This window comes from Balaenoptera borealis (genome assembly GCF_965194805.1).
Source record: "Balaenoptera borealis genome assembly, chromosome: 9".
Classification (NCBI taxonomy): domain Eukaryota; kingdom Metazoa; phylum Chordata; class Mammalia; order Artiodactyla; family Balaenopteridae; genus Balaenoptera; species Balaenoptera borealis.
The window spans coordinates 26975319-26993918 of NC_138873.1; the positions used below are offsets into that span (position 1 = coordinate 26975319).

Below are 18600 nucleotides of genomic sequence, written 5' to 3' on the forward strand. Positions count from 1 at the left end.
CTGGGTTCTTGGACTCTTTAGAAATTGATAAGAGGCCAGGTGAGGGGAGGAGCTGTGGGTTAGGCCGAGGGGTGGCTTCGGTGGGCTGCCCACCCCCTTGGCGGTGCTGGGTGCAGGCATCACACGCAGTACACTGCTTTTGCTTCCGGCACCTCAGGAGTGTCAGTTGCGTTTTGGTCTTTTTGTATTCTTTTGTTCATAATATGCCCCAACTGCACATGCTGGGCACGCATACAATTATTTTTAGTCCCTTACAGTGTCTTTGTATTCTGTTGCTCGAGGAGATGTTTGTCCAGGTGCAAGCACTGCAGCAAAGGGTCTCAGGTCCCAGGTCCCAGCCTGTCTCATAATGAGTAGCAATAGCTAGTAGTGGCGGACTGTAAGACCATAATTTCTATGAAACTATTACTACTATGACTCTTTTACACGTATTAGTACTTGAACTGCTTGCAGTTTTCTAGAATTCAACATACCAATTCGTGTCTGTACATCTTTTGCATGCTTTTGCATAGGCCACAATTTCTTCCCATTCACCTGGACTGATATAGCTCCTCCTCCCACTCTTTCTGTACCTATTCTATCACAGCTCAATCTCTTTACACATCTGTGTCTCCAAGTAGGAGTGAACTCAGTTGAGATCATACTTTATTGTTTAATACTTAAAGCTTAATGTAGTGCTAAATGAATGAGTACAAATCCTTTGAAGTATTATGGCAAATCCCTTTCTTTCCATAATAGCACTGTCCAGTAGATTTTCTGCAATGATGGAAACGTTCTACACCTGTACTGTCCAATAAAGTAGCCACCAGCCACATATGGCTACTGTGTACTTGAAATGTGGCAACTGTGACTGAGAAATTAAACTTTAATTTGATTTAATTTTAATTAATCTAAATAGTCACATTTTATTTTTTTAACTTTTACTTCCATCATTTCCTAGACCTCCTTGTCGTTTATACTTAGGCTTAAATATTTGCTAGATGAAGATGATTCAAAATAAGAAGGTGTATGGTAAGTCTGCAGCAAAACACCCAGGTGAAAATATTTTTGGTCTAAATATTTTAACAGATTGGATTCCATCATAACTTTTGCAGGAGTCATTCAATATAACGTATACTTAATTCAATGGAGTCACTTATTCCTGATATTTTATGTCTTTTCTAAGTAAGGTACTATTTTTAAATGGTTTAGAATTTATGACAATCTCTTTAAATGTTGAAAATCTTAGTACTTTTGTAGCTGAACTCCAGCAATTCTGTCCATTTGTGTGTGTGTGTGTGTGGCATTATCTCTTTTTATTTATTTATTTGTTTTTTTCTTGACATTTTTATTGGAGTATAATTGCTTTACAATGGTGTGTTAGTTTCTGCTTTATAACAAAGTGAATCAGTTATACATCTACATATGTTCCCATATCTCTTCCCTCTTGCATCTCCCTCCTTCCCACCCTCCCTATCCCCCCCTTCTAGCTGGTCACAAAGCACCGAGCTGATATCCCTGTGCTATACGACTGCTTCCCACTAGCTATCTATTTTACATTTGGTAGTGTATGTATGTCCATATATACACTACCACTCTCTCATTTTGTCCCAGCTTACCCTTCCCCCTCCTCGTGTCCTCAAATCCATTCTCCAGTAGGTCTGCGTCTTTATTCCCGTCTTGCCCCTAGGTTCTTCATGACCATTTTTTTTTTTTTTTTTAGATTCCATATATATGTGTTAGCATACGGTATTTGTTTTTCTCTTTCTGACTTACTTCACTCTGCATGACAATTCTGTCCATTTTTAAGCATTTATTGAGTCACTTAAAGATGAAAAGAATCCCGAGAATAAGATCTCTAGATAACAAAATTGCTTTATCAAATCCTATAGGTATATTGAAAGCCTCCTGTTCTTAAACTTATTTAAATCATATCTCTGGGGTTAGGGGTTGGGGGGAGGGTCTCTATGTGTGTAAAATTCCTCAGGTGAATCTGATCTGCACCCATGGCTAAGTACCATTGCTCCAGGAGTTTGCTGAAGCAGGTGGAAGGAGAATCAGAAGCTAATATATAAGCAAAGGAACCTGATTCATCTTCCAGGAGCACAGGTTCTTCTCGGAGAATTAAGAAATCCAAAACATGATTTTGTATTAAAACAAATTAGCATTAATTATGAAATAAATGGCAAACTTCAAGACAAAACAGAAGCATCAAACAAACACAAACCACATTCACCCTTGTGGACTTTAGAAACACAGCTACTGTACACAGCTTCCAGGATAAGAAGAAAGAATGGTCTTTTGACATGATATTTCAATTCCAAATTTGGCAGATAGACTCTGTCTTAACTTCTCCTCACCCTTCTTTTAAACTTCATGCAGCTTTAAATGAACTGGTTGTATGTTCTCACACCACAATGAAAAAAGGAGGTTGTTTGATATTTTCAGATGCAATGGTCTTATCCTCCCATTATAATAAGCAGCACAAGCTCGGGATTGGAACCCTGGTCTTGTTACTAACTCCTTGCCTGACGTTGGGTAACCTTTTTCCCCTGGGTTCCTGGATTTCTCATTATAAAGATGGGAGATGTGAGATATGCATAGAAAGCAGTTAGCATGGTGATGGGCACGTGTTATTTTTTCAAATGGAAATGGCTCTCAGACACATTTGATCATGTTATTATTAGAAAATGAACTTAGCATCAGTTACAGTGGTAGTAACTTACTTGTGCAAAAATTAAAACGAGTCCTTTGCTTGCAGAATTTCCCACCATCTAGATTTTACTCATTGCATCTCCGGAGTATTTTAACCTGTTTTTTGTTCTTTGTATTTCCTGGAATTAGTTGTTGAATCTCAGCTTTGGATTCCAGGGCTTTGATGAGATTCACGCCTACTGTTTTGGGTATGACCACCTCATAATTGGTGGTCTGTTTTCCTATCAGGAGGCATATGATAAATCTGGTTGTCTCTCCTTTAGTGATGTTAGTAACTATTGATTATCCATACCTGGATCCAAATTCACTGCGTTGCAAAATGGTGATATTCTAACTACCTCAGACTCTTTATATGTATTAGCTGAAATATTTCTATAAAGATAACACTCCTTCATCCACTGTTTGGTTACCCAGTAGTATTTTGATTCTTTACACATTTCAGTTCAGTATAAGAACAGGTATCCCTACTGAATTCTTAAATGAAGCACATGAGGGCTTTAAAGGATTTTCAATTTAACTTAATTCAACACTTTATTTTATGGATGAAGAAATAAATTCAAAGAGGTTAAATTAGTTTTCTAATTTCTAAAGGCTCATTGGTAGTTATTAGAGTCTCTACAGGAAACAGGATAATGTGAGGTGGGTTTATTTACAAAAAGACAAATTGCAAAGGTATGGAGGGGTTATAGGGAAGTTTTAAGGGATTGTGCAGTAACTTGGAGCCAGCAGTTTCAGAGCCATCATCATTTCTAGGTGCCAAAGGACAAGGTGAGGGATGAGTATGAAAGCCTGTACTTCCTTTAGGATCTGCCACCTTGAGAAAAGCAACGACTTCCTATTGAGCAACACAGCCAGCCTGAGGTGACTCATGAGCCCCAGTATTTGTCCTTCCTCAGAACCCCTGCTGGACTCCCCATTGACCAAACCCAATTGGTAAACAGAAAGCAAGGAAGCCCATTGATTTAATTCATACGGATTAGCCTCGGGAGGCAGAGACTATGGGGATATGAATGGAGAGTGGCTCTGGAGGGGAGAACTCAGGAACAGCAGGCCAAGGCAGGATTGGATTCGTATTCTTGTTCCTACTCTACCATTCTACCATGCACTAAAATGTTTGTCTACATCCACGGATCTTATATTTGTAGAAATAATTCACGGTCCAGGATGAGTTGTCTTTCTCTGGAGTGAATTTTGTTTGTTGAATGCCTGGAGTTACCTTAATCCAGTTTCAGGGTTTGAGACTTTTTTCTGGGTTACTCATATGTTTGGAAAGGAGAGTTGCTATCCACGAAAGGGTCATTTTGCGTCCAATTCACACCTACTTCTAGACTAGACTATAACACCCTTACTTTTTCTTCATCCTTTGAGGTGTCAGAAATGCAGTTCAGCCTCCCATTTGCCTAATTCCTGTGCACAAAAGTTGCCAGGCCCAAAGCAGCCCCAACTGTAGGCACACCCTCTGAATCCCATTCCTTTCTTTCAGAAGCTGGCCAGATAGTTCCTCATTGTCTCTTTAGTTATTTGATGCCTTTATTTTAAATTTTAAATTTTGTCCAGCCTTCTTAGTCTTCTTTAGTGAGAGGGTTGACCAGTGTTACCTAATCGGTTGTAATCAGAAGCGGAAATCTCTCCCTTATATTTCTCTAGCTCTTTATCAGGAAAATTCTTTGCCCTACCTGTAGGTGTTCTCAAAGGTGTCCCCAGGGCAATCTCTAAGTGGAAGTGCAATGGACTCTGAGGGAGGATATAATTTTGACTAGTAAACTTCAGTTCTGTTGCCATGCCTTTTTAAAGTGTAAAGGTGTCACAGACTATTTACGAAGTTATAATTCTATCATTCATTGACTGTGATTTAATCTTTGCCAAAAGCTTCTAGGGAAGCCTGCTTTTGTGGTAAGGATCCAAGCAATATGTTACTTCTCTATTTCCTTGAATTCTTTTTTCTCCCTGATGCGGAATGCCAAGTTGTGAGCTTTCAATGAACAATATAATCCCCTCAGTTCCTCTTTTTTATTAAGTTAATATAACCAGAAAGCATTGTATCTGACACATTATTTTAGATTCCTCTAAAATAATGCCTTCACTGAATTAATATTTAATATCAGTTTCTTGGTTTTAAAAATATTAAATCTAAATTTGAAGAACATATATACTTTTTTTACAAATCCATATTCAATTGCATTGTATTCCCCAATGTCCTCTATATCAGATTCTATGTAATAAAGTCTCTATAGAATTCAGTGCCAGGTTAAGACTTGACTCTTCACATGAATATATGTACTATCATGTGCTTTCTTTTTATTTTGGCAGTCAAAACACAGAGCTAAATTTAGCAATCAATTGAATTCTTAATTTATCTTAGCTGCTTGATACATCTTTTACTGGCTTCCTTACTGATTTCTGATAATTTAAAATTATATTTATCTTGTTTTGTATGTAGCATTAAATACTTTTTAGAATTAGGAGTATATAATATTCCTCACTCCCTCTTGTGAGAGCACCAGAATCACAACTGACTGCTAAACAATCATCAACAGGAAGACACTGGAACTCACCAAAAAAGATACCTCACATCCAAAGATAAGGGAGAAGCCACAATGAGATGGTAGGAGGGGCACAATCACAATAAAATCAAATCCAATAACCACTGGCTGGGGGACTCACAAACTGGAGAACAATTATACCACAGAAGTCCACCCACTGGAGTGAAGGTTCTGAGCCCCATGTCAGGCTTCCCAACCTGGCGGTCCGGCAATGGGAGGAGGAATTCCCAGAGAATCAGACTTTGAAGGCTAGTGGGATTTGACTGCAGAACTTCGATAGGACTGGAGGAAACAGAGACTCCGCTCTTGGAGGGCACACAAAAAGTACTGTGTGCATCAGGACCCAGGGGGAAGTAGCAGTGACCCCACAGGAGACTGAAGAAGACCTACCTGCTAGTGTTGGAGGATTTCCTGCAGAGGCAGGGGGTGGCTCTGGCTCACCACAGGGAGAAGGACACTGGCAGCAGAAGTTCTGGGAAGTACTACTTGGCATGAACCCTGCTGGAGTCCGCCATTAGCCCCACCAAAGAGCCTGTAGGCTCCGGTGCTGGGTCACCTCAGGCCAAACAACCAACAGGGAGGGAACTCAGCCCCACCCATCAGCAGACAAGCAGATTAAAGTTTTACTGAGCTCTGCCCACCAGAGCAATACCCAGCTTTACCCACCACTGGTCCCTCCCATCAGGAAGCTTGCACAAGTCTCTTAGATAGCCTCATCCACCAGAGGGCAGACAGCAGAAGCAAGAAGAACTACAATCCTGCAGCCTGTGGAACAAAAACCACATTCACAGAAAGATAGACAAAATGAAAAGGCAGAGGACTATGTACCAGATGAAGGAACAAGATAAAACCCCAGAAAAACAAATAAATGAAGTGGAGATAGGCAACCTTCCAGAAAAAGAATTCAGAATGATGATAGTGAAGATGATCCAGGACTTCAGAAAAAGAATGGAGGCAAAGATCAAGCAGATGTAAGAAATGTTTAACAAAGACCTAGAAGAATTAAAGAACAAACACCTAGAAGAATTAAAGAACAAACAGAGATGAACAATACAATAACTGAAATGAAAAAGACACTAGAAGGAATCAGTAGCAGAATAACTGAGGCAGAAGGACAGATAAGTGACCTGGAAGACAGTATGGTAGAATTCACTGCTGCAGAACAAAAAAAAGAAAAAAGAATGAAAAGAAATGAAGACAGACTAAGAGACCTCTGGGACAACGTTAAATGCACCAACGTTCGCATTATAGGGGTCCCAGAAGGAGAAGAGAGAGAGAAAGGGCCCAAGAAAACATTTGAAGAGATTATAGTTGAAAACTTCCCTAACATGGGAAAGGAAATAGTCACCCAAGTCCAGGAGGTGCAGAAAGTCCCAGGCAGGATAAACCCAAGGAGAAACACACCAAGACACACAGTAATCAAATTGACAAAAATTAAAGACAAAGAAAAATTATTAAAAGCAACAAGGGAAAAACAACAAACAACATACAAGGGAACTCCCATAAGGTTAATAGCTGATTTCTCAGCAGAAATTCTACAAGTCAGAAGGGAGTGGCATGATATATTTAAAGTGATGAAAGGGAAGAAACTACAACCAAGATTACTCTACCTGGCAAGGATCTCATTCAGATTTGATGGAGAAATCAAAAGCTTTACAGACAAGCAAAAGCTAAGAGAATTCAGCACCACAAAACCAGCTCTACAACAAATGCTAAAGGAACTTCTCTAAGTGGGAAACACAAGAGAAGAAAAGGACCTACAAAAACAAACCCAAATCAATTTAGAAAATGGTCATAGGAACATACATATTGATAATTACCTTAAATGTGAATGGATTAAATGCTCCAACCAAAAGACACAGGCTTGCTGAATGGATACAAAAACAAGAGCCATATATATGTTGTCTATAAGAGACCCACTTCAGACCTAGGGACACATACAGACTGAAAGTGAGGGGATGGAAAAAGATATTCCATGCAAATGGAAATCAAAAGAAAGCTGGAGTAGCAATACTCATGTCAGATAAAAGAGACTTTAAAATAAAGAATGTTACAAGAGACAAGGAAGGACACTACATAATGATCAAGGGATCAATCCAAGAAGAAGATATAACAATTATAAATATATATGCACCCAACATAGGAGCACCTCAATACATAAGGCAAATGCTAACAGCTATAAAAGAGGAAATTGACAGTAACACAATAGTAGTGGGAGATGTTAACACCTCACTAACATCAATGGACAGATCATCAAGACAGAAAATTAATGAGGAAACACAAGCTTTAAATGACACAATAGACCAGATAGATTTAATTAATATTTATAGGACATTCCATCCAAAACATCTGTTTACACTTTCTCCTCAAGTGCCCACGGAACATTCTCCAGGATAGACCACATCTTGGGTCATAAATCAAGCCTTGGTAAATTTAAGAAAATTGAAATCATATCAAGCATTTTTTCCAACTACAACGGCACGAGATTAGAAATAAATTACTGGGAAAAAAATGTAAAAAACACAAACACATGGAGGCTAAACAATACATTACTAAATAACCAAGAATCACTGAAGAAATCAAAGAGGGAATCAAAAAATACTTAGAGACAAATGACAATGAAAACACGATGATCCAAAACCTATGGGATGCAACAAAAGCAGTTCTAAGAGGAAAGTTTATAGATATACAATCCTACCTCAAGAAACAAGAAAAATCTCAAACAAACAATCTAACCTTACACCTGAAGGAACTAGAGAAAGAAGAACAAACAAAACCCAAAGTTAGTAGATGGAAAGAAATCATAAAGATCAGAGCAGAAATAAATGAAATAGAAACAAAGAAAACAATAGCAAAGATCAATAAAACTAAAAGTTGGTTCTTTGAGAACATAAACAAAATTGATAAACCATTAGCCAGACTCATCAAGAAAAAGAGGGAGAGGACACAAATCCATAAAATTAGAGATGAAAAAGGAGAAGTTACAACGGACACCTCAGAAATACAAAGCATCCTAAGAGACTACTACAAGCAACTCTATGCCAATAAAAAGGACAACCTGGAAGAAATGGACTAATTCTTAGAAAGGTATAACCTTCCAAGACTGAACCAGGAAGAAACAGAAAATATGAACAGACCAATCACAAGTAATGAAATTGAAACTGTGATTAAAAATCTTCCAACAAACAAAAGTCCAGGACCAGATGGCTTCACAGGTGAATTCTATCAAACATTTAGAGAAGAGCTAATACCATCCTTCTCAAACTCTTTCCAAAAATTGCAGAGGAAGGAACACTCCCAAACTCATTCTATGAGGCCACCATCACCCTGATACCAAAACCAGACAAAGATAATAGAAAAAAAGAAAATTACAGACCAATATCACTGATGAATATAGACGCAAAAATCCTCAACAAAATACTAGCAAACAGAATCAAACAACACATTAAAAGCATCATACACCATGATCAAGTGGGATTTATCCCAGGGATGCAAGGATTCTTCGATATATGCAAATCAATCAGTGTGATACACCATGTTAACAAACTGAGGAATAAAAACCATATGATCAGCTCAATAGATGCAGAAAAAGCTTTTGACAAAATTCAACACCGATTTATGATAAAAGCTCTCCAGAAAGTGGCAGAGAGGGAACCTACCTCAACATAATAAAGACCATATACAACAAACCCACAGCCAAGATCATTCTTGATGGTGAAAAACTGAAAGCATTTCCTCTAAGATCAGGAACAAGACAAGGATGTCCACTGTCGCCACTATTATTCAACATAGTTTTGGAAGTCCTAGCCACGGCAATCAGAGAAGAAAAAGAAATAAAAGGAATACAAATTGGAAAAGAAGAAGTAAAACTGTCACTGTTTGCAGATGGCATGATACTATACAGAGATAATCCTAAAATGCCACCAGAAAACTACTAGAGCTAATCAATGAATTTGGTAAAGTAGCAGGATACAAAATTAGTGCACTGAAATCTCTTGCATTCCTATACACTAACAACAAAAGATCAGAAAGAGAAATTAAGGAAACAATTCCATTCACCATTGCAACAAAAAGAATTAAAATACCTAGGAATAAAACTACTTAAGGAGGTAAAAGACCTGTACTCAGAAAACTATAAGACTATAAAACTATAAGATGAAAGAAATCAAAGATGGCACAGACAGAGAGATATACCATGTTCTTGGATTGGAAGAATCAATATTGTAAAAATGAATATACTTCCCAAAGAAATCTACAGATTCAGTGCAATCCCTATCAAATTACCGATGGCATTTTTTACAGAACTAGAACAAAAAAATCTTAAAATTTGTATGGAGACACAAAAGATCCCGAATAGCCAAAGCAATCTTGAGGGAAAAAAACAGAGCGGGAGGAATCAGACTCCCTGACTTTAGACTATACTACAAAGCTACAATAATCAAGACAATATGGTACTGGCACAAACACAGAAATATAGATAAATGGAACAGGATAGAAAGCCCAGAGATAAACCCATGCACCTATGGTCAACTAAATTATGACAAAGAGGCAAGGATATACAATGGAGAAAAGACAGTCTCTTCAATAAGTGGTGCTGGGAAAACAGGGCAACTACATGTAAAAGAATGAAATTAGAACACTCCCTAACACCATACACAAAAATAAACTCAAAATGGATTAAAGACCTTAATGTAAGACAGACACTCTAAAACCCTCAAAGGATAACATAGGAAGAACACTCTTTGACATAAATCACAGCAAGATCTTTTTTGACTCACCTCCTAGAGAAATGAAAATAAAAACAAAAATAAACAGATGGGACCTAATGAAACTTAAAAGCTTTTGCACAGCAAAGGAAACTATAAACAAGACGAAAAGACAACCCTCAGAATGGGAGAGATATTTGCAAACGAATCAACAGACAAAGGATTAATCTCCAAAATATATAAACAGCTCATGCAGCTCAATATCAAAAAAACAAACAGCCCAATTAAAATATGGGCAGAAGACCTAAATAGACATTTCTCCAAAGAAGACATGCAGATGGCCAAGAGGCACATGAAAAGCTGCTCAACATCACTATTTATTAGAGAAATTCAAATCAAAACTACAATGAGGTATCACCTCACACCGATTAGAATGGGCATCAACAGAAAATCTACAAACAACAAATGCTGGAGAGGGTGTGCAGAAAAGGGAAGTCTCTTGCACTGCTGGTGGGAATACAGCCACTATGGAGAACAGTATGGAGGTTCCTTAAAAAATCTAAAAATCTAAAAATAGAATTACCATATGACCCAGCAATCCCACTACTGGGCACATACCCAGAGTAAAACATAATTTAAAAAGACACATGCACCCCAATGTTCATTGCAGCAGTATTTACAATAGCCAGGACATGGAAGCAACGTAAATGCCCATCAACTGACGAATGGATAAAAAAGATGTGGTACATATATACAGTGGAATATTACTCAGCCATAAAAAGGAATAAAATTGGGTCATTTGTAGAGATGTGGATGGACCTAGAGTCTGTGATACAGAGTGAAGTAAGTCAGAAAGAGAAAAACAAATATCATATATTAATGCATATATGTGGAATCTAGAGAAATGGTACAGATGAACCAGTTTGCAAGGCAGAAATAGAGACACATGTAGAGAACAAACGTGTGGACACCAAAAGGGGAAAGCGGGGGCAGGGTGGTGGGAATAATTGGGAGATTGGGATTGACATATGTACACTAATATGTATAAAGTAGATAACTAATAAGAACCTGCTGTATTAAAAAAAAAAAGTATATAATATTTCTACTTATCTTACCTGAGGATACAGAGAAAGAGACAAACTTGTCACCTAAAGCAAAAGCTAGTTAGCTAGGAGACACTTGCCCATTTCAGGTTTAAAATTCACAATTTTGCATCTTCAAGAAGAAACCTGGGAGCCCAAGATAGGCAATGATTTTTCTCCTGTCCACCATTACCATATTAGATGTGCTTTTGGCTTAGAAAAAGGTGCGCCTTCTATACAGACGAATTGCAAAAAGCACAACTGCTGGGTGATCGAATTAGAAAAAGGCTTTCATTCCTCCAGACAGACACCCTGAGGCAGGCCTGGCAAGCTGAAGGCAGGCAGGATTTCAGCACCACGCCCACGCCCGCCCTCTGCCTGGTGCCCCTGCCTATGCACAGGACTCAAATTTGAGTTGTAAATTGAACCATCTGAATTTACATACTTTCAACTGTTTATCAGCTATAAAAATGGAAATTTCATTTGGTTACCCACTGTGTAAGATTAATCAGCTAAACCATGCCTTTTAGGTGGGAGAGGCTTGGGACAAAGAAAAGTAGTCTTTCAGCATTGCATTGGGGTTTGGGTGCCAGTAATCAGTAACATCTTTGAAGTTATTAAATCAATTCAAAGTAAAACAAAGTGAGCAAAATAAAACAAAATTATATATGAACAATGGCTCTGAAAAGATCTGGAAGGGAAGCAAAGGTGAAATGGTCTAAAAATTATGGTTTTTAGAAAATAGCTTGATATATAATATTGGGCCTTATTTGTGTAGTCAAGTGCTCTTTGAGAATTTGGGCATTTTAATTTTCCAGACATGGTCCCAACGACTTTCCTGTGTTTATTGTTTTGGGCCAGTATGGGGTGGAGGATTATACACTTTCACAGAAGTTTGGAGGTTTGACAAGTTGTTGGAAATATTAAAAGATACACATCTATTAGTAGTCCATCAACATTTTGTTTCCTTATGATAACGGATTCACTAAATATTTACTTTCCTAATGATATCAAGTTCAAAAGCAGATGTGGATCACATAGAATCCAGTTTCCTTACTAGAAATTTACTTCTATCGTTTTACAAATCTTTAGAAAAAGCTAACGTCATTTTGCTTCATTAAGGATACAACTGTGCAGATACAATTGTTCAGCTGCTAGGTGTTTTCCCCCATTACTATTTTCTTCCTTCTTTTCACTGTTTACTACTCAACTGTTTTATCCTTCCTTTTCCCCCTAGCTTGCATATAATTTGCAATATTCTTCAACCTTTTTCATAGAACTCATTCATCTCGGTTCCTGGAGATGGGAAGCCCAAACCTGTTACTTTATTTCACTGCAGCTTTCACTGGTTTTCCTGAAGTTATAGCATTTTGGAGTTCTCTGAGAACTTACACATCTGTTTTTGCTTCCCAAATAAGTAGATACTTTTCGATTGCTCTTAAGCAATTCAGGCATTCCCCCGCCCCGCCCTCCCGTCGTGCAATTTTAAAAAATAGCAGTAATCACTTAATTTCCCTCTTTCATCTGGCGGATGATGAGGTGCCAAGTCCAGTATAGAACCGGTTTTCTATCTGAAGTAAGTATGCGCGGTGTCGGGGGAAATTTTAAGAACCCAAATGGGAACGCTATACCGTTCAGCACTTGGAGCTAATCAATTATTCATGATAGCAAAGCTATTGAAAATTTGAAAATGAAAAGTACCAGGGGCAGGCACGATAAATTTAGCCTGCCACTTGCGGAGAGCCACTGTCACCAATAAACCACCCTCCAGTTCAGGCCGGCTGCAGGACTGTAGTTGAAGTCTTCCCGCCTCGCGCAATGCTGGCCTCCAGATGCTGCCCTAGTCCTGCCGGCGCCGCACGCGTGACCGGAGCGCGCTGCCGAGCGAGGCCGGCTGGGGCCGGAGGGGGGCGCCCTGGCCAAGGGGAACGCTGCAAATGCCTCCTGCGCTGGCTCAGAAGACCCGAGTATTCGCGAGAGACTTTTTTTGCGCCGTCCTGTCGTCGCGTGCGCTCCGGGCTTTTGCCTACTCCAGGTCTTCTTGGGTGGGGGGCCCGGTGGGTGACGGTGCAAAACCTTGTCCCCGCACGGCGCTCGCGGCTGGATTGAGGTCCGGGAGCCGCGGCGCAGTCGGTTTAGTCCGGACTCGAGCTTCCCAGCAGCGCCCTCCCCCGGGGCGGGCCCTGACTCTCGGTGCCGCGACGAGTGGGCGGCCAAGAAGCCGGTGGCCGACTGGGCGAGCGGCTGCAAGGAGCGGTGAGACTGGAGCGGCCAGGCTGGTGCCAGGACGAAGCGGCCGCGGCGATCGGAAGAGAAACGAGGCCGGGGAAGGAGGAGGAAACAGAGCAGATGAAGGGGAGCCGCCGCCGAGGAAGGAGGCGGATCCTTTCGGCGGCCGCTGCAGCTGTTCCGGGACGCGGTCCAGGGAGTCTGCACGCCTGTGAGGTGCTGGCCAGGTAGCTCCCCACCCAGAGGGCGCCCTCCCCCGCCCCTCCCAGAGCGCCCGGCACGGAAGGAGCCAGGACCGCGCTCCGGGTGGCCAGGGCACACCGCACCCCGAGAGGGGCGCCCTTGAGCCGCGCCGCGGCGCAGGTTCGCTAGCCGACTTGTCCGCCCGCCAAGAAAAGGAAGCGCTGTCCCTTCCCGCTCAACCCGGTTCCCCACCCCTTGTACTCTACACCCTGCAGCGGGCGAGCGGCGCGGCCACGGAGGCGCCGAGGAGGGGCGTGCCGCCGCCGGGCAGCGGCGTCCCTTCGGGGGAGAGGGCGCCGGAGAGGAGGCGGCGGCGCGGCGCGACGCGGGATGGCAGCTGCTTAGCCCGGCGCGCGCGGAGCAGCCCCGAGCTGTGCCTGGCCAGACGGTGCGGCTGGGCGGGGGACGCCGCCGCCACTGCAGCGCGGCCGGGAGAGATGAGCGCGGAGGCGGGCGAGGGCATCACTTTCTCCGTGCCACCCTTGGCCGAGGGCGGCAGCTACCGGAGGGGAGGAGCGGCGGCGGCCGCCGAGGGCGAGGAGAACCAGCTGCCGCCGCCGCCACCGGGCAGCTTCTGGAACGTGGAGAGTGCCGCCGCCCCTGGTGCTGGGGGTCCCAGTGCCACCACCGGGAGCAGCGCCACCCGGTGCCGGGGCAACTCTGGTGGCGGAGGAGGCCGACGGACCACGGTGGCATATGTCATCAACGAAGCGAGCCAGGGGCAGCTGGTGGTGGCCGAGAGCGAGGCCCTGCAGTGCCTGCGGCAGGCGTGCGAGACGGTGGGCGCCACTCTGGAGACCCTGCATTTCGGGAAACTGGACTTTGGGGAAACTGCGGTGCTGGACCGTTTTTACAATGCAGGTGCGTGTGCAACCCCTTCCCCATCCTCCGCGGTCAGGGTTCACTTTTTCACAGGCCGCCGCAGGGGGAAAAATGTTTTTTGTTTTCTTTACTGGGCAGGAAAAAATAATTTCTGGGCAGCGATAGTGCTTCCTACTTATTTACTTCTCGCCCCATCTTAGAGGCAGCGAGCCGCGCTGCGTGACTGCTCCGGGCGGCCTCTCGCAGCTCTGGGGAGAGTGTATTTGTGCGAGAGTCTGACTGCCCAGCCACCGGGAGCCCTGGGGTGCGTGTGGTCCTCTTAGAGAACTTCTGATCTCGTGCATTGCAAAATATTTGCCCCAATCAGCCTTTCTACATTTAGTGTTTTGGTTTCTGTTCTGTTAGGTTTGGCCTACATTTTCCTTCTATATAAACCTGTGCCTGTTTTAGATGATGTCCTCATTTTTTCTGTGTACTTTTGAGAGTACAGAAATCATGACTTCTGCCACTCAGCCAGCTGCAGGCAGAGTGGATGTGTATGAATTTGCATGTTATGTCATGATCTTCCCAGCTCCCTTTACCTTAAGTTTAGTGGTTAGATTTCCCATCTCTTTACCAATTTGAAGTTTTAAGTAATTACTTCCAAAAGCAACTTTGTAATTTACACTAAACTTGTATGATATCTTTGTTAGGATTTTGGTGAAAGAACCAAGGCCTGTTTTTTATTACTCCATATGCCCTGATGGGCTGGAAAGTATATAATTTTAACATTGTTTAAAACACTGATATGCTATTTTAATAACTAAGATTAGATTGGTCATTAAAGTGTGCCCATTAAAGTGGTTGCTAGAATAATTCATGAAAAAAAAATCTTTTCAACCTATTACAGATTTCAGAGTGTCATTGCAATTCAAGTGACTGCAGCAATTCGCTATCTGTTAGCATGTGTTAGAGATGAAAGCATGTTATTGAAATTAACCTTTAGCACCCTGTACAACCAATGTTGAGGATATATACGTATTTATTTTTTTTATAAGTGGGGGCATAAGTGGTTTCAAGCAATAAGGTTCTTGCATTTGTGGTCACGTAGAAGGTTTTATAATCCAATCTTGTTTCCAGTTCTAATTCTCTTCAGTCTCTTCAAAACACCTGAAGTAGGCTTGTGTCAGTCTTGGAATTCAGCCAAAGCTGAATATTTTAAGAACAAGAAGAACTTCATGTTAAGGAAGCCAGACTAAATAAACTAGGACTTTGGTTCGGGTATATTTTACAGTCTTGGTCTTCATAACTGGACATGAGTATAATATATTTTAGCTTGGTTCTTTGTGTGGCTTGCTTTTCTAAATAAGAAACATAACTTTTCTAAAAATTACAGCACTTTTATTTTTGGATTATAATTTGGAAGAAGTTTCAAAGAACTGAAAGGTATGTGAGGAAAACACCCAGTGAAATAATAAGCCTGTTTTTATTGCATTGATAGATTGGGTATTTTTTATAAAAGTAATCTTAAATTCTACGCTAATTTGAAAGAGTTTCCTAACAAGGCTCACGTACTGTTTATTCTCCAAATACTGTCTCTGGGAAAGGGAGAGAGAAAGATTAGAAGGGGCCACACATTTGAAATGTATCTCGTTTAATCCTCCAAACAAGCCTGTGAAGGAAGTGCTTAGCAGCCTTCTTAGATGAGAAAACCAAGGGGTCCATCTCTGGCCCAAGGTCATAGGTAACAACTGGTTAATGGAGGATTTCACTTTGGGTGCCTGATTCTAAAAAGTCTGGCTTCGCCCTTGCTACCTCCATTTAGCTGGGCTGATTTACTCTCAGAATCAAGAGAGGGGAGCATCAAACTCATGTGACAGAGAGCTGGCAGGGACCTTATGAGCCATCTGGGTGCAATGTGGAATAGTGGGGAGGAGGACACGCTCTAGGAAAACCAGTGTTTCTGGGCCAGCTCTGTCCCATCCCACTGCTTTGTTCAACCTGGGCAGGCCCCAGTTTCACCCCTGCCTGTGACATGATCTCTGAGCTCTCTCATTCAGCATGAAGATGTTGAAGATGTGACCGAATAAGGACGGTATCAGTTTTGTCCAAACCCTTTGTTTTTCTAAACTGAGGGCGGCCAAGTTAGATAGTAGTAGAACTTGACTTCTGATTTCTAAAAGAGCGCTTGCTCGTCCTCTACCAGGGTTCAGCAGATTTTTCTGTAAAGGGCCAGATGGTATAAACATTTTAGACTTTGCAGGAGGTGTCTCTCACAACTCCTCAACTCGGCAGGTATTACTCAAGAGGAGCCATAAAGAGGACCTAAACAAATCATCGTGGCTGTATTCCAGTAAAACTTTGTTAATGGACACTGAAATTTAAATTTCATGTAATTCACAAAGTATTATTCTTTTTTGATGTTTCTCCCCCAACCATTGAAAATGGAAAAACCAATCTTAGCTAGCAGGCCTTACAAACACAGGCCTGGCAAGGTTTTGGCCCCATGCTGACCACTGCTCTGCCTCCACTACCACCACTCGAAAGTTGAACCATTAGGATATAGTGGGAAGAACATCAGCCCTCAAGTTCCATCTGAGTTTTCATCCTGGCTCTGCTCTGAACCACATAATTGTGAGTGAGGCCCTTTGTCTCCTTCAGCGGCCTATAAAGTTGACCAAGGATGGAAGTAGAGGGGGAAATTGAAGTAAATTTCTAAGATTCCCTCATGTAATCCTGTGAGTTTGAAAAGGGAAGGCAGCAGGGTGTGCGGGGACAGAGCATCGGAACAAGAGTTTCAAGATCTGGATCTGGTCCTGCTTCTTCTCTCATCTGGAGCAAGTAATTTAAAATCTCAGAGAAGGGTTGTAATAATTGGGTTCTAAGATTCCTTCCAGCCCTCAAATTCTGTACTTTAAAATTATGACAGTATTGATTAAAAAATGAATCACTTCAGTCCACAGAGATGAATGAACTGCTTGTATTAATATGTATCACGTTGCCACCTCCAGGAGCTCAGGGTCCATGAGAAGCGCAGATTCAAGTCCTGGTTGTGAGGATCTATGCGGAATGCCTTGGGCTTCCAGGAAATAGCCTCTAGAATCAAACTGGGGAGTGGGGTTCAGAGGTGACCCCAATCTGCAATAGAATGGTAAGCAAGAGAGACTTAACAAGGGCCTCAACATTTAAAAAGGAATGTTGGTGTTCGAGCAGCTCAGCTTAATAGAATGAATAAGAACTTAAAGCTTCGTTACATTTTTAGAAGCTTCCGCTATCTTTGTGTACTGGTATCTTTCTAAAGGATAGATTGTAGTTAAAGGTTTTCACTGATTTTCCCTATTTGATTATCGTTTAACTGTAATCGAGTTTGTTCTTTGACTACACTTGTCATTCTCTCTTTCATTCCCGTTCTGAGAGGAAACTGATGTTTTATCAAAGATTTTATGAAAATTCATTATACTTACGTATACAATACTGTCACTCAGAGATGGCAGTTGCCAAGCTAACAACACCCCTTCCCAGCCCCCTGCATTGTAGGCAGTAAATTTCTATAAAAGCTAAGAGATGTCAGTGATACAGATGTTAGTGATACAGATGTTAGTGATGCAGAACTATTCCATTCAGGTAGACAGACCCCAACTGGCAGGGTCTCCACATTTTTTTAAAAATGAACATTAGTTTTGTGAAGTATGGCTGGTATAGGCTTTATTATTCCCCTACTTTGCTTATGGAAAAACCGAACCATAAAGAAGTTATATTCGTTCATTCAGGCTAAATGATTCAAGGTTGCTGCTTAGATCCAGGAGCACACTTTTTCTTAGAAATAGTGTTATAGACGGAGGTTAAATTTGGGACTAGACTATAAGAAGCCTTGTTAACTCAGTGTACTTGGAGTGTGAAACGCATTTATCTGGTTAAACATTCAGGAAATTATGTTCCTGCCAACCTAAAACTGGGACTTTTTTAAAAAGTTAATTTATTTTTGGTTGCGTTGGGTCTTCGTTGCTGCGTGTGGGCTCTCTCTGGTTGCGGTGAGCGGGGGCTACTCTTTGTTGTGCTGCGCGGGCTTCTCATTGCGGTGGCTTCTCTTGTTGCGGAGCACAGGCTCTAGGCACGCGGGCTTCAGTAGTTGTGGCACGAGGGTGCAGTAGTTGTGGCTCGCGGGCTCTAGAGCTCAGGCTCAGTAGTTGTGGCGCACGGGCTTAGTTGCTCCGCGGCATGTGGGATCTTCCCGGACCAGGGCTCGAACCCGTGTCCCCTGCATTGGCAGGCGGATTCTTAACCACTGCGCCACCAGGGAAG

At 41.8% G+C, this 18600-nt stretch overlaps 1 protein-coding gene and 1 long non-coding RNA gene across 10 annotated transcripts in view; one reads left to right on the forward strand and one right to left on the reverse strand.

Annotated features, from left to right (window-relative positions):
• The window catches only part of LOC309635021, a 517380-nt gene that overhangs the window by 113014 nt on the left and 385766 nt on the right, over positions 1 to 18600 (reverse strand). The gene's annotated exons all lie outside the window — the stretch shown is intronic.
• Positions 12924 to 18600, forward strand: part of MAP3K5 (mitogen-activated protein kinase kinase kinase 5) — a 223648-nt gene continuing 217971 nt past the window's right edge. For 4 of the 9 annotated variants that reach the window (XR_014248547.1, XR_014248548.1, XR_014248549.1 and 1 more), the window contains exon 1: positions 12930 to 14358. Coding sequence is in view for 5 of the 9 variants with exons in the window: in XM_082405615.1 (XP_082261741.1) it covers positions 13935 to 14358 (424 nt within the window). In the remaining 4 variants the exon portion in view is untranslated. Of the gene's footprint in view, positions 14359 to 18600 lie in introns of all 9 variants that reach the window. The other 5 variants (XM_082405615.1, XM_082405614.1, XM_082405612.1 and 2 more) reach the window with 4 other exon arrangements.